General features: G+C 42.1%; 2 protein-coding genes across 2 annotated transcripts; both read right to left on the bottom strand.

Annotated features, from left to right (window-relative positions):
* Positions 1-2,978: 2,978 nt before the first annotated feature.
* LOC121591959 (nose resistant to fluoxetine protein 6-like) lies at positions 2,979-8,901 on the bottom strand. Its single transcript, XM_041913088.1, has 11 exons — positions 8,786-8,901; positions 8,319-8,629; positions 7,426-7,588; positions 7,205-7,336; positions 6,940-7,124; positions 6,672-6,844; positions 6,346-6,514; positions 5,705-5,898; positions 4,459-4,603; positions 4,007-4,336; positions 2,979-3,814 (listed from the first exon to the last, which is right to left on the bottom strand). Exons 1-11 carry the CDS (start codon positions 8,871-8,873, stop codon positions 3,539-3,541), a joined length of 2,166 nt encoding a protein of 721 aa, XP_041769022.1. The 5' UTR covers positions 8,874-8,901; the 3' UTR covers positions 2,979-3,538.
* Positions 8,902-10,003: 1,102 nt separating this feature from the next.
* Positions 10,004-14,975, bottom strand: LOC121591960 (nose resistant to fluoxetine protein 6-like). Its single transcript, XM_041913089.1, has 10 exons — positions 14,736-14,975; positions 14,315-14,613; positions 12,268-12,430; positions 11,874-12,190; positions 11,624-11,796; positions 11,353-11,521; positions 11,093-11,286; positions 10,877-11,021; positions 10,464-10,793; positions 10,004-10,384 (listed from the first exon to the last, which is right to left on the bottom strand). Exons 1-10 carry the CDS (start codon positions 14,836-14,838, stop codon positions 10,148-10,150), a joined length of 2,130 nt encoding a protein of 709 aa, XP_041769023.1. The 5' UTR covers positions 14,839-14,975; the 3' UTR covers positions 10,004-10,147.
* Positions 14,976-15,389: the final 414 nt, after the last annotated feature.

Here is a 15,389-nt window from a genome sequence, read left to right as displayed (position 1 = left end):
AACATAAATTTAAAGATCGTGACATTACTTGCTTTAAGTAATGCTATCGTTATTAAAATAATCAAATATGCCTCTAAATAACCTATTCCCATATACTTATGACATGACATTTTTCATGAACTCGATCTACTTTGCAAGAGACATAAAAACAGTTATTATGAGTTGAGATAGCGTTCACTCTTCACAAAAAATAATAAAAAAAACTCTGTTAATGGGGCCCTTTCCGTTTGAAGTTCGCAGGCTGAAATTTCAGCCTGTCAACTGTTTGTATTGTATAGCAGTATTCAAGCAGCTATTTATGTGAGTATAATATACAGGTGGGCTTATCCCAAGGTGTATGAATTTAAAAGGCTGATTTTTATCGCTTCTACTTCTGAATGAAGATTTAAAGAGTGTTTTGTGTAATCGTCAAGCCTCCAGAAAGCTCGTTGGAGCAAAAGTTTTCACTCGTTCTGTCAAAAAGTGATGTTCAAAATTGGTTATAAAAAATGCTATGAGACCACCTGGACTACATATACTTTGATTCTAGATTCCACCACGTGTTCTCTTTAATGCACTGGGGTAAATGTAAACAACACCGTGTTTTCGAGCAGGTACTCGAATCTAATTCTAGCTTTGATGTTAGAATAATCTAGACTGAAAATTGCAGGCTAGTTTTTTGTGTGGTTTTGTATGGAGTGTTTACATGATTTCAGCCTCCAACTGTCAAACTCCATACAAAAAACTGACTAGAATCGTGAAGGCCCCCAATACTGATGCTTACAATATTTTTTACTTCTATCATCAACAAGTTTTTAATAATCCATTATCTGTAAGCTATAATCGCTCCTCTTAATCAAGGTATAAGATGGGACTCGCCATCATCATGCAGAACGCGTACTTCTTGCAGATTTGCTTTAAAATTAAAAATCTCCATTTTGATACTTTAGGGAGCATAACAGATGATCGAATATTACAGCTATCATATCAGACGATAATTGTGACTATCTGTATTGTGATAAAGAAAGATAAAATCTAATCAATATGAATTTCTACATAAAGTCTTAATGACTCACAAGCGTTAAATAATCGGAAGGAACATTCTCATTTACTGCAGGCCGTTGCAATATGCGCCAAACACAATTATTGTGTCTGTTTGAAAGGGTTCCGATGAGTCACTGCCAAAGTTCATCAGTGTTGAAAGTTTGTCGGTCTGTGCCCCAACACCCTAAAATCCTCCCCCCGTCGGCGATTACAGAAAACAAAGAACTCTACATGCCACAACCACAAGGCAAAGAAACAAAAACACGATAAGAATCACTTCACATCAGCGAATCATATCCATTCTTTATTATCCTCCGTCTAGTACCTTCGCAGGAGTGCACAAAAAAGCCCAATTGCCATAAAAATCGCTTGATTATTCTAAAGCACCGCCCGTGTAACTACGCTTATCATTTTTGCAGGTTCGTTAAGCAAAACAAAACGAAGATTTACTTTTCATGACTTTCTGGCAAATGGCTCTCGCGTTCGCGTCCTGCAAACCCCGTTCCTGGCTAAGGCAAGGTGCTCGAAAAACCTTTAAGCTGGTCGTTTTTGTGTATTTCCACTACTCTTCCAGCGTTATCGTTGTGCGAATAATGAAGGCACATTTCCGGGAAAATTCCCTGGGCACGATTTTCCGATCGAAAGTCAAGGATGTTCGTGTGCAATTTCGGGTGGCTCTGCTCCTTCGCGTGTAGCTCAGCCGCATTGGAGAGGACGCAGCGAGCATGCCCTGTGGAGGAGGAAGAAGGAATGATGAGTATCAATTGATGTGCCTTCGCGGATGGTTTTCTGGTGCGGATTCGTGCGTGAATCCATTTCGGCAAGGTTCCAAGGTTGACGGCGTAGCGTGACTGTCGGTGTTATTGCTACGGGTGGACGTTGTTTTATATTCTGTGTTGCTTGGTTTAACGAACAAGAAAATATGCCCCACGCGCTTGCTGGCACTGCCAGCGAGCTGGGAACAACCGCTACGCTAAAGGTGAAATAAAACTGAATAAACCATACGGAAAACATTACTCAATGCTGCTTTTCACTAAGGGAAGCTTAAAAATCTCAACGGGCTATCAGCAAAGGATTTTTAAGGCTACATCATCGTCAGCGAACGCGACGTAGCGCACCGACCTTTTCGTGATCCATTTAAATCGCTAAAAACCCTCTGTCGTAGTGAATTTTGCTACCCTTCCCCGAAAGCTAGCCTCCGTACCGAGAGGGCTTTTACTTTTTATTTGCATTCCGGCTCACGGCGGCGGGACAGATGCTTCTCTTCTCACCTTCATTTGAGGCGCACAAAATCGCAGGATTACCTAAGATGCAACGTGCCTCGATCAGTAACAGAAGGTTTGCAGAGCGCACACAAATGTTGGTCGCCATTCCATTCCTTGCCCCTTGAGAGGCGCGACCTTTGCCATTTCCCAGTGTCCCGCAATGCGGGAATGTGCGAATGTACGTTTTTTGTTGTTGTTTCGAGGAGTTTTATTTACGACGAACAGTAGCGTCGTGCGCTTTGCTTAGCTATATTTGTTCTGTACACCCGCCCATCAGGATGGCTCTTCGATTAGGATGTATGTCGGGTGGAGTGGTCGTAATGGTCTGGCACTGAAGAAGCAGTAGAAACAACTCCAACCGAACAATATTGAAACCCATAATTAACGAGTTTTAATGAAGACGCACTGTTGTGGGCGCGACCTCTTTGAAGCAGGATGATTACGGTCGTGACCTCGCTGGTTTAAGTGAATTCAACGGGCCGGAATGAGGAAATCCGGAGGAAAGGATGGTGCATTGCACCGCAGTATGCTTAATTGATTTTAGAATGCAATCATTTTTAATCGATGCTTTGTTGACGTCAGTGGAAGCTATTTCTGTGAAAAACTATTTTCAATTATAACACTGTGTGGGTATATGTTTTCTTTCAGTTTTCTTATTGGTGTAAACACAAACCACGCGAGAGGCAGGCATTATGTATATTTATTATAAGCTAAATTATAGTTAGGATTGAAATCTATACAGCATCAAATCCATTGCATTTGATTGAAGCAATGAGTATTTGCGCACATTTTTTATGGATGAATGTGTGAAAAGAGAGGGCGTGGATGTGATAAAGAAACTTTTGGTTAAAAAGTATTTTCAAACATGCTGAAATATTATGTTTTGTTTTACCAATCTAGAGGTTATTTAATTTTCCTATTGATAACTATAAGTTCCTGTACAACAATCTTTTCGAAATACATTTCTTATCATTCTTCGATAATATCATGAAAACAAATGGTGGAACAATGACAAATTAGAATCATAGAGTTTGATTGCATTGGAACTCATATTTATCCATTGGGGAAATCAATCACCTATCGTTTGATGTAACAGCTCGTGTTGAAATAAAGTATAACCAAAAGCACGAATTTTCTTTTTCACTAGCATGCTGCCCCTTAGCGCAGCTTTAACCGTAGTTCCTCGCTCACGCAGACATTTGATTTGGTATGAGTAGGACTGTCAAACACTTTACATGTTCAATCCTGCTTCAATGCACGCTTAAAGCTGCCGTTTGCTGTGCCGTAGAGTTTGTGTAAGATTCTACGTCGTCCTTCGTAGACTTCCCATTGGCTCCAAGAAATGTGGACGGCGTTGGAACGTACTCCTGTAGATGCTGATTGCTTTCAGCGTTGTTCGATCTGTTGTTGCGATGCAGGCTCTCGAACAGAATCTTCTGCAGAGCAATAAACGGAGATTCAAGCATCAGACAAAGCATCCAACCGAAAACGTACGACATTACGAGTGTCGACCAACTGGAGGTGTTCTGTGCGTAGGAACGAAAGACACAACAACAGCAAAAAATAAGTACATTATGAAATATGCATATGCAGAGTGAATAGCGGGAGAGCGAGAAAGAAGTGCGTAACACCTTACACGAGTGGGAACATCCATGTCGCTCCGTGTGCTAGTAATTGTTTCTGCGAACGGTGGATTTTACCTTCCGAGCCATACTTACCATCTCAAATACGCCCAGATTTGCCAACCGTCTGGTGCCGAACGAGGTGGCCCGCGTGATGAAAAAGTGACACAGGTACGCACAGTACGTAAGGCGTCCGAGGATACCGAAGAAGTGAATGTTGAGCAGCCGCAGGACGGGCTTGCTGGCGCGGAAGATGAAACCGATGGTGAGCAGGAACATGAGCGCGGTGTAGAATATGCGACCGAGCGGGAAGACAAGCGCCATCCACACGGACGGTGTGTCGAACAGGTTGCTGTAGATGAAGTACCCGGCTACAAACGTTCCCGGTATGGCCAGCACGCCAAGCAACCACAGTAATGAAAACATCTGTCGGCGGGAAAAGAACACAGGACGCAAAAACAAGGTGACACAATGGTGGTAAATGTACGCACAGCGTAATTCAAACATCTACACGGTCCAGCATTGCTACGAGCTGTGGTATGCGTTACCTTTGGAGTTTTGAAGTTCTTGCTCTGCAGATGGAGCATGTAGAAGGAGCCCATGATGGCAGCCGTGTAATTGACCAGGTACATGTGCGTCGGCAGGTACGTTCCGTGATACATGTCCCAGTACCAGTAGAAAAATCTGAGCGGTCTTGTGGGGAAAGAGGTGCACAAAACGGGTATGGTTACTTAAGTGTTGCAGGTGGGGCTCGGGACACGTATAGTACGACATGAACGAATTTGTTCTCCCAAGAGGAATAGTAAGAACTCTACATTGTAATTAGTATGTATTTAATATGTATTAGAATAGAAATGCAATGCAATAATGGCGTCATTGCTTGATTAACATAGATTAATGAATTTCATTAAATGTCTTTTTGAAAAAGTAAACGTTTTTGTAAGTAAGTAAAAAGTGAACGCATGAAAGAAGACGCTAGGAAGACGTATTTTGAAAAATAAGCGATTTGGAGTTTTATAATCAGAAATGACTTGAAACAGTACGCTGAAGTCAACTCGATAAATAAATTTTTTTGTTTATTTAATCGAACCAAAACTAACTCGTAGTACTCTTCCTTTTTGTTAATAAGTTATTGGCTCACAATGTTGTCAAAAATGACGCAAAAATTACATTTCATTTTGTTTTTGATAAGTAGTTGATACTAATAAATCTTCGAAGCATTGCTTACATTCAACATGTTTTCTGTTCAATAGAAATGTGTATTCTATACTCAGTGAAACATGAATTAGATAATCTTTTTTTTATTCAGGGACGGTAGAGAATCTTTTAAAAGCAAGGATATTTACTGAAGTATAGTGATAACAAGGCCACAAACATTGTTGTAGGATAAATTAATAGAAAATGAAAAAAAATACAGCAATCAAAGTTCATTCTTGATTAAGCCGGTAAAACATCTCTAAAATGTGCAACTGTAAAACATAAAAAGGGCGTTATAATAGTATTGAAATGGTTAATAATACTGAAAAGCTTTCGCATGTAGTAAAAGCCTTAATGTTCCTCAAAATCCACCAATGAACATTCTACGTATTGAAACTAAATATATTTTAGCGGAAATGTAAAACAACTATTCTGTATAGTAGATGTTATCATTTGAAAGATAACTGAATTTTTAGTAACAATACAAACAAATATCGAAAGAGAACAATTATCCCAGCTTGCATGCTTAACTGTGGCCACTTCTTGGTCAGCTGGGATGAATCTAATTAATACGAAAACGTTCAATTTAAAACTTACTCCGGTGGTAAAACCGTCACAGCTTCGTATTCGTTCACGTACACCACGACGGCGGCAACCATCGTACAGACCAGCAGCAGAAAGGAAAGTATGTACGTCCGGTATTTGGGAAAGCGTAGCACCACGGCACACACCACCAGGCCGTAAACGAACATGTGGAAATCGGCTGCCAGGTACCAGGTGTGTTGCATGCACTGCACGAAAGATGAGAGCAATTGTAAAATTTCGTTAACAATACGATTGCCAAGATTGAGCTTCTTCTTCTTCTTCTTTGGCTCAACAACCGATGCCGGTCAAGGCCTGCCAACCCACTTGTGGGGTTGGCCTTCAGTGACTTATTGATTCCCCCCCATAGCAGGATAGTCAGCCCTACGTATGGCGGCACGGTCTATTCGGGGCTTGAACCCATGACGGGCATGTTGTTAAGTCGTACGAGTTGACGACTGTACCAAGATTGAGCTACTTGAGCGTAAAAACGTGATCTAATCATGTTGGCACTTATCTGCATGTTGTAAAGCAGAGTGCTGTACTTGATGTGTTGTTTTTGTCATTTTTCAATGATTTTTGGTATCGATCATGTGTTAAATTGTACAGAAAAGATGATTAAATCAAGAAATTAAGTTCACAAAAGCGCTACTTACCGGTTCATCCGTAGCGTAATAATTGTTGATGTAAAGCAGATTGACCCACCAGTGTTTGCGACAGTACGTGCGTCCCGTCTCGAATCCTTTGCGCCACAGGGGACCGTCAAGATATCGCACGAGCCAAGTTGCTTCCAAAAACATTATGAAAGCATACACGGGCGTAAGACTGATTCATAAATGACAAAAAAGAAGCAAGAGTAAGGGAATTAGTACATAGAAAACGTTTGCGTGGGAATATGTTGTTTGTGCCCGAAAATGTACCAAGAAAAACGGTGTCTCCCCGAGGGGAAAAGGGCAAACATAAATTGACAAGTTTTGCGTACCGAACGTAGCGAGCGATTGAAATCATAATGATTTCAAGGAATCCTATTTTCCGCCCTGTCTGTTCCAGTTTGGTTACCAGCGACAGGACCAGCATAAGCGCACTGATGACGAAGAACGTGGTAACAATGTGCGAACCGTTGGCAACAATCATCGAATCAACTTCGCTGAATTTCTGTAATTAAAGTAATGGGCGCAAAGGAAAGGAAATCCCGCAAATAATCCGGTCACATTTATATCCGCAGTCTGCTTCTTTGTACCGTGGCTTACCCGCTCGATAGTCATGGCCGTGCGGGGCTGTGCGTAAAGGATGTTATGCCCCATGTTGATCATCATGAAAATCATAAACCTTACCGCGTGGATGTACCGTATCGAACGGCTGAGCGAGTCATCGCCTCGGGACGTCAGCCGATACCAGTTGCGGATGATGGAGAACGACACCAGCACCATGGCAGCTGTGGTAGCGGGAACATAATGGATTTTTGTTAGTCGATGACTATCGTTAGTAAACGCGCTGGTGCAACAATTAAAGTACCTTTGCTTGGCAGTTCCTTGCGGTAGTGGTCTAATCCGTGATCCTGCTTGCAGCGATGATCGTACCAGCTAGAGGAAAACACCACCAGCAGCAGAATGGCCAGCACGACCAGAAAAGCGATTTCCAAATTATCTTCAAACATAAGGACGACAGTGGCAGGATGGTAAAGGTTATGAAAATTGCTAACAAGCCAGACATTGAGGGTATGGGGGCTACACTACCGATCGGATACGATTCCCTGTTGCTGTCGCAGTACTCGATTTCTGTATAAGCACGCAATCCATGCTTCTGCTGCAGCTCGTAGTTGATGCACTTCGCAAACAGCTCCGAGTAGTTGCGTCGATACGTGTCCACGTCCCGAAACGTGCCGTTCTTGATGATGTACTGCAATGGCGTAAATGACCGTACATTAACATCAAATTGGGAGCATAGTGTGAGTGCAGGGAAAATCTATTTCATTAGTCCCGCAAGGTTGTTTGCTTTTTGCTTTATGGTCGAATGGTTTCTTTATTCATGAGGATCGATTAATAATTCCAGTCGAAGAAAAGAACCAAAATAATCAGTTCTTTCGCGTTTTTTCCTGTCAAAAATACAATGATTTTACGCTCATGAAATTAGTCATAATTCTTAATCAAAATTATTGCAAGCAGAAATGAAATTTCTTTCTCTCTCGGTTTCTAACACTTTCATTCCTGAACTATTACCTAGGACTACTCGTTCTCAATATCATAAAACGCTTGAAATACACTCGTCGAATTTGAAATAACAAACTACGCAGAGATGTACTTTGCTATAGGCACTGTAAATGATCACTCTGCACAAAACTGCCATGTAAACAAAGCAACATTAAATTAACTCGCTTGGCATTGCACTCGATGATGCTGACATTCACCAAAATAACTTGTTTTCAACGAAGATTATTGTCCAAAGTCTTTAAATAACACAATTTATAGAACGTGCTTTTCGAGCGGTCCCACTCATTGACACATTCAAAACAACTGCAATGTCCTTGGATGCGCTGTGTAGCTTGGTATGGACTTTTTTTTCATTACAAAATTTGTGCACCCTTGAACTAGTACGGTCACTATCACTACTTGATCACATGCATATTTACCGGGAAATCGATCTGAAATTTCGGTACGATCAACGACTGTAGCTCCTGCTGCGTGACGTTAGCGCGCTCCAGCTCGTCCAGCAATTGGATGCAACCGCTGAGACAAAGCCCACGGTCAAGATGTGCGTGGTTGACGTGCTGCTTCCAGTTGCTGGAGAAGTCAGCAATTACGTTCCAGGCGGGGGAGGATGCGTTCGGTTGCACTACGGCCTTAACCATGCAGTAAACATCTGGCACGGACGGATCGTCTCGAAGACACTCATCATAGTCGTCGAAATGAAACACTCGCGGCATCAGCCGGTACTGTGTCACTGGAAACGATAGAACCCGCAAAAAAGGTGTAAGAATCGCGGGTTTAATTTATTGTGGGCCGTAAACCGAAACCCATGACATCACTAGTTTTGTTCGGCAATCCCAGCATCACAATCACTTTCTATCAGAGGCACAGATCACTTCATCAAACTTACTGTTGAATTCCTCGGCACATTGCACCCACCCGGTGCAGCACAGGACACTGCACACCAGCACTATCAGCAGTTTCATGATCGAGACCATGATCACGTCTTTTCCGATTAACAGTCGCACGCCGTCTGGTGGTCGACGACTTGCCTGCTAGCGGCTCGACTTGTCGCTACTACTTTTTGGGGCGATCCTGATGGCTAGATGACGCTCTATTACCGCTTCGTGACGTCATAAGCTGGATGTCCTACCCCAAGGGCAGCACCGAATGATAAACAAAGCCATCCGTACAGTTTGCGCCGGACAAAAAGAAACAGATAATCGGTAGAAACGAGAGAACGCAACACCAAAGAGAATGGAGTCGGGAGTCGACCCATCGCGAGAAGGAGGTCTTCCGCGCCGAACTACATTGAACAGCCCTGTACTTGGCCGGACCGCAGTGAAAGGAAAAGCGCAATGTTTTTTTATGTTTTATTGAGCCGTTTCACAATCGTAAGCCACTGTTTTTCTTCTCACGTATGGGGCTACTATGGTTTATTGTACCGAGGCCAGACACGATCGAAATTGGGTAATGAGTTTTACACCCTTAATACTATCCCACCTCTTTTTTCACCGAACCGGAGCCGGGAAGTTTGTCACATTCGCGACGGGGAAAGAGTTAAGTTTCGAGTTTGTTGGACGTTGGTGTGCAACGACCATATTTTGGTACGGGCTTGTCAGCCGAAAGGACGGGGAGGATGCGCACAAGCAAAACGTCATTACGAAATTTTGTAACAGATACCGATTCGGCCGTGCGTGGTGTAGTAAGGCATTCGAACTTACGGTCCGGTAATGCGTCGTGGTGTATGTTTTAAGAGGTCGCTTGGATATCATAAACAGCATTAATCGTAATGTGATATTAGCAAGAGGTGAGCATTGGCCTGTTTTTTTTTTTACAATTGGCTGTAGCTCGTGATCGATTGTTCAACTGTTCAATTGATTTGGGTTGATTGAACAGGAAATGATAAAAATAATGTCACGTGTTCAGAAAAAGATAAAAATAATGTACCTATTTCACCACTGGTTAGCTTATGAAATAAGTAACTTTTGTGAAGCTTGAATTTTTTAAAATTAACATGATTTTAAAGTTTTTGTTATAGAATTATCCATTTTTTAACTTCCTAGTATGTCATTCAAGTCATCTTTGTAATCTAAAATAAATAAATTGTGATGATAACTGGTTGATGTCGGTTTATTTTATCTTTTTATTAACTTTATAAACTTCATTAACTTCTATTCCATCAACTTCAAGTTGCAACGGCATTTGAAGCTTCGGACACTACTAAACTATTTCTAAAATGGCAATTGTTTCAATAGCACTTCAATAGCAGCTAAAATCGTTGACTGAAAATCACATTCGGCTTATAGCTTTTCTCATCGGGATGTTCACAGTAGGTATTGTCGATTCCATTGTCCCCTGCACTAGACGAGTGATCCGTTTCATCTGATGATCGCGAATGACGTTTAAAGAGCTGCCTCTGCAGTGCCATGAACGGTGACTCCAGCACGAGACAGAGCACCCAAGCTACGAGATAGGAAAGCAACATGGAAGCCGCCCAAATTGCACCCTGTCGAACAGATGATCAGAATATTCGTAGTTGATGAGATGAGGTTGTATTAAAAACCAAATGTCCCAAATATACTTACAATATCAATCAATTCGTAACGGAAGAAGCTCCTGGTGTTAAACAAGGACATCTTAATCAGACACAAATGACACAAATAGGCGCTGTAGGTAAGCCTTCCGATGATCGTATGGAACGGGATATCTGATAGTCGGGTCAACAGTTTTAAAAATCTAAAGGATAGACCAACTCCTCCAATGAAGATGATAGCACTGTACAGCAGACGTATGAACGGGAACAGAAGTGCCATCCACAACGAAGGAGTCGCAAAATCGTAGTGATAAAAGAAGTAACCCATAGCAAACAGTGCCGGAATCATTAGGTAGGTTGCAAACCAGCCGACCTTAATAAGCTGTTGAATGACAAAGAGGCATACAGGAAAGATAAGAAGCATTAAAGCGTTTAATTTTGTTCCACAATTACATGACGACTTACCCAGTGGTAATTGGTTCGTGTTTTTGCCAAGTGCATGTAATAAAATGCGCAAGCGATCGCGAACGTATAATTCACCAGATACATATGCGACGGGACGTAGGCATCCCGATACACATCCCAGTACCAGAAGAAGTACCGGATTTGTCTGCAACGAAAGTGAGAATGGGCATGCTTGTTTTACATTTTTTACTTATTGTTGGATTGTTAGTTGCGTACTCTGCTGCAAAAATCGGTATGGCATCATATTCCTTCAGATAGATGATGGCGGCAGTTGCCAGGTAGCTCAGCACCAGCAACGTTCCCAGCAGTGCGTTCCGCACTTTCGGGAAGCGGGCAATCACTGCACACAGCACAAGTCCGTACACAAAGAGATGAAAATCGGCTGCTAGGTACCACGTATGGAGCATGCACTGTGAAGAGCGAAATAAAATGTCAAATTTTATCGTTTGCTTGCCGTCTTCTTGATCGGCGCTTACCGGTTCGTCGACTTTGTAGTAATTGTTGATATAGAGTAGATTAACCCACCAGTTCTTGCGGCAGTACGATCGGCCAGTTTCAAAGCCCTTCTGCCACAGTGGTCCATCAGCCAGCCGCACCACCCAGGTGGCCTCGAAGAGCATCACGAACGCGTACACAGGAGTTAGTCTATGTTGCCAATGATTGTAGGCATCACGGAAGCAAGAAAGGAAGGTTTAGCTTAAGTTACCAACATCGGAATTAACATTCCTATGAGGAATAGGTTCTTACCGAACGTAACGAGCAACGGAAATGATGAATATTTCCGCAATGCCGACCTTTTTCTTTGTCTCTTCTACTTTTTGCATGAAGAACAGCACCAGCAGCATGGCACTGATTGCGAAAAACGTCGTCACAATCTGGGTACCATTGATTACTATCATAGTCGAAAGGTCGCTATAACGCTAGAATGGTGAGAGATTTGGAAGCAATTCAATGAAATCATGTCAACTATTGCATTCACCTGCGCGTGCATACGTACGCTTTCAATGGTAAGTGCCGTTCTAGGCTGAGCGTAGAACACTACGTGGCCTAAGGTAACTCCCATAAAGACGATCATGCGAATGGTGTGAATGTAGCGCAAATCGTGGCTAAGTTGATCGTCCCCTCGCGATGTGATGCGATACCAGTTTCGGATGATTGAAAAGGACACCAGATACATCTGCCTCGTGGACGGCAGGTCCTGTCTGTAATGGTCAAGCCCGTGCGTCGTTTTGCATCGGAAATCGTACATACTGGAGGCAAACACAATGCCTGCTATTCCCAGCATCACCACTATAAACGCTATTTCTAACCAATCTAGGAAAAAATGGACATGAAAGGTTATGTTTTTTTAATAGATTTGTATTCTAACCTATAATTAATGGCACTCTTACCTATTGCATAGGATACCGTATTGCTATCGCAATATTCTATTTCTGTCTGCGCCTTGAGGCCGAATTCTTCCGACAGCTCTATGTTGACACACTTCTCCAATAATTCAGAATAGTTTTGTCGATATTGATCAATATCTCTGAATGTCCCTGGTTTGAAAGTATACTTTCGTGTACAAGAAAAAAAGTTACTTATTATGATGTGAGGTGGAATTCTTTCCACTTTGGGGATTTAATTCCACCCATTGTTTCGTTTTTATCATATTCAATGTCAGTTTTTGATGTAGAGTAAGGTCTGTCTTTCGTCTGCATATCGTATGATAATCTATGCCGATTATGATCATTTTCAATGTCAAGATGTTGAGTCTCCATCACAGTAAAATTATATAAAGCTCACCAAACCGCATTTTCTTGCTTTTTCCATCAAGGGAATTCGGGTTAAAAAACTGGTGCGAAATGTCAAACTCTCCTTTCACGGCTGATACAACACGCAGTTTATATATGCCGCGTTTGTTCAACCAAGGCCTACTACAGCGCTTTTGACAACGGATGAGCAAGATTTTAATAAACCGGAAATATATAGACACAGACACACACACAATCAACACAAGCTGAACAGTCGCCGCAGAAGCTACCTTCTGGGTCACAGCAGATTGTCAGTCGGTTGCTGACCCATTCAAAACGACAATGTCAAGGCGTTAGCTAAAATATACCCAACTCTTGATAGGCCCTTGCTGAGACTGGAATAACAGCCAAATGGCCCTAAAATGACGTCGATCAGATAGTTCGTCGTAAAGATTGTTCGTGGTAACATTTAATTTATACCACGCTTAGGGGTAGATGCTAGGCCGATGTTCTAAAACTTTAGCCTGTGTTAACAGGGTGCTTTGACCAGTCAGAAATCGGAAGACATCTTGTTGATGGGAAAGAATGAACCGGAATCGTACGAAGAATCGAACGCGATGCTCGTTTTCGCAAAACCGATACCACCGTCACATCCACGCATATCGAATACAGGTTTTGAAGTTAATTTCCCTTTCAACCTCGGAGGTCTGGATTCCGTTTAAAACCAAAACGTGATAGAATATGCGTTGCAATCCGAATGCTGTGGTGACCGCGGACCAATAATGTTAAATATTGTGGTAAACTGGTTTCCATTCGGGGGAAATAATTTCGGGCTGTGCCTAAGTAAATTTCGACGCGTTGAATATCCCGTGCACCCGGTTTTGTTTGTTAGGTCCACTATTATTTGGACGAGTAAGTTCGAGGTTTATTTGTTTTGCGCCTAAATTCGTTGCTCTTTCATTCGCTCCAGCTGTAATATGGCGACTAAGAGCAAAAGTGTTAAAAACTGGAATCGTAACGGTTTGACTGTTTGGTGTTGTCACTTCATCTATTGAACCTTCGGTGGCTAGCGGAGAACCGCAAGCAGGCAAACCTTGAACTGATTCCGAAACGATTGCCACAATCGTGACCTGTAATTCGAAGTACGCTAATGTGCCGGTTGCCTAATTAATTATGAGCTTTTCCTAAGCGATACGTCTGAGGTTCGTCATTATCATCGTTACGCATTGTGAGCATAGCGGCAGAAGCATCTGGTATGCCGTTTTGAGCAAAATTAACCTTTTGTTGAGAATTTACGATGGGTCAACTACATTATATTCTTGAATTGAATTGAATTGAGTTGAATTAATAACTTTAAAATATAATCATGCCAATTGAATTATTGTGGAAACCAAATATGTGTGAGCAAAATAAGTTATTGAATTAAGGTTTTCTATAAAGTAATGATTATTTGGTAGGTATAGTTACTTACTGTATTCTAACAAATTAATTACGAAGAATCTATTGATGTATTGGAATCACGATTGTGATAAAATTTTCCATAATTTACTTTTTGAGTCATGAAACTCGTTATGATGAACAAAATATTATGCAAATAGTAGATTGAAATAATTATTTCATACACATTGTACACGGTGGTTCTATCCACCGAAAGATTCATACATTCGAATTGCGGAAAACAATATGGAAATGAAGTTTTATTTACCCGGTAGCTGGTGTTGAACTTGGGTACGAGCAGCTCACTGCCATTTAGCCGGCCGGATAAGTGCTGCAGGCGCATTTCGCAATCGCGTACGCAAACACCACGATCGAGATGGGCATGGTTAAGCATAACCTTCCACTTGCTCGATATCCGCTCGATCAAACTCCACACTTCGGAGCTGTTGTCCGGTCGGATAACTGCCTTTACTACGCAGTAAACCGAGGGAATGGTGGGATTATCGTTTAGACAGATATCGTAATCATCATACTTGAACACGCGGGGCATCCGCCAGTACTCCGACACTGGAACGAGAGCATACACTTAGAATAAGGACCTTTGGGAAGTTTGAAATTTTGCCAAATCACTCCGAATAATGGTTAAACAGGTCGGTTATCACAAAGAGAGAAGAGAAGAAAAAACGCACATTCTAGAGCCCGTAAATCACTTTCGCTGCTCACGGCACCCACAGCGGCTGCGACACACGCGATGGAAACCGTACACCACCACCGTCCAAATCGGTTCGACATCCTGCCACTTCCTCTGCAGCACGGTGCTGTTCGGTTCGGTCCAGTTCGGTCGGTTCCAACCCGTTAGATACTGGGTGCGTGCGTTCCGGCCGCGATCGCGACAAAATCTAAACTGAACGCAAATTTTCGGCGATCGGGTGCTTTAACCGTGCCGGCAAGCGTTCGGTAGCATCTCGTGGTGAATGACATATCATCGAACGGCGGGTCTGGTTCAATGTGAACCAGCCGTCTGCTCGATCCTAAACACGATTTTCATTGCTAAAGCGATGGGGATGAAGTGTTCAAAGTGTGAGTTTTTCGAACCTTATGTGCTTTCGTCGTGGGTATGGCCAGATATTATTGTACAGATGTGCGTGTGACGCCAATGACGGATGCCGGTTCCATTGGTATTGGTTTTTTAGCAGAATATTTCACCCATGTGTTTTTTTTCTTATTCAATCTACTTTTTAAATTTCATATGTTCTTTTTACCCTGAGTTACGTAAATTTAATCTGTGGTTCTTATCCTACATTACAGTTGTATTGATTTAAAATCTTGAATCTATTATATTA

This window comes from Anopheles merus, chromosome 2L (genome assembly GCF_017562075.2).
Source record: "Anopheles merus strain MAF chromosome 2L, AmerM5.1, whole genome shotgun sequence".
In the NCBI taxonomy this organism is placed as follows: Eukaryota; Metazoa; Arthropoda; class Insecta; order Diptera; family Culicidae; genus Anopheles; species Anopheles merus.
The sequence above is the reverse complement of the archived record's forward strand: the minus strand, read 5'-3'. Positions and strand labels throughout refer to the sequence as shown.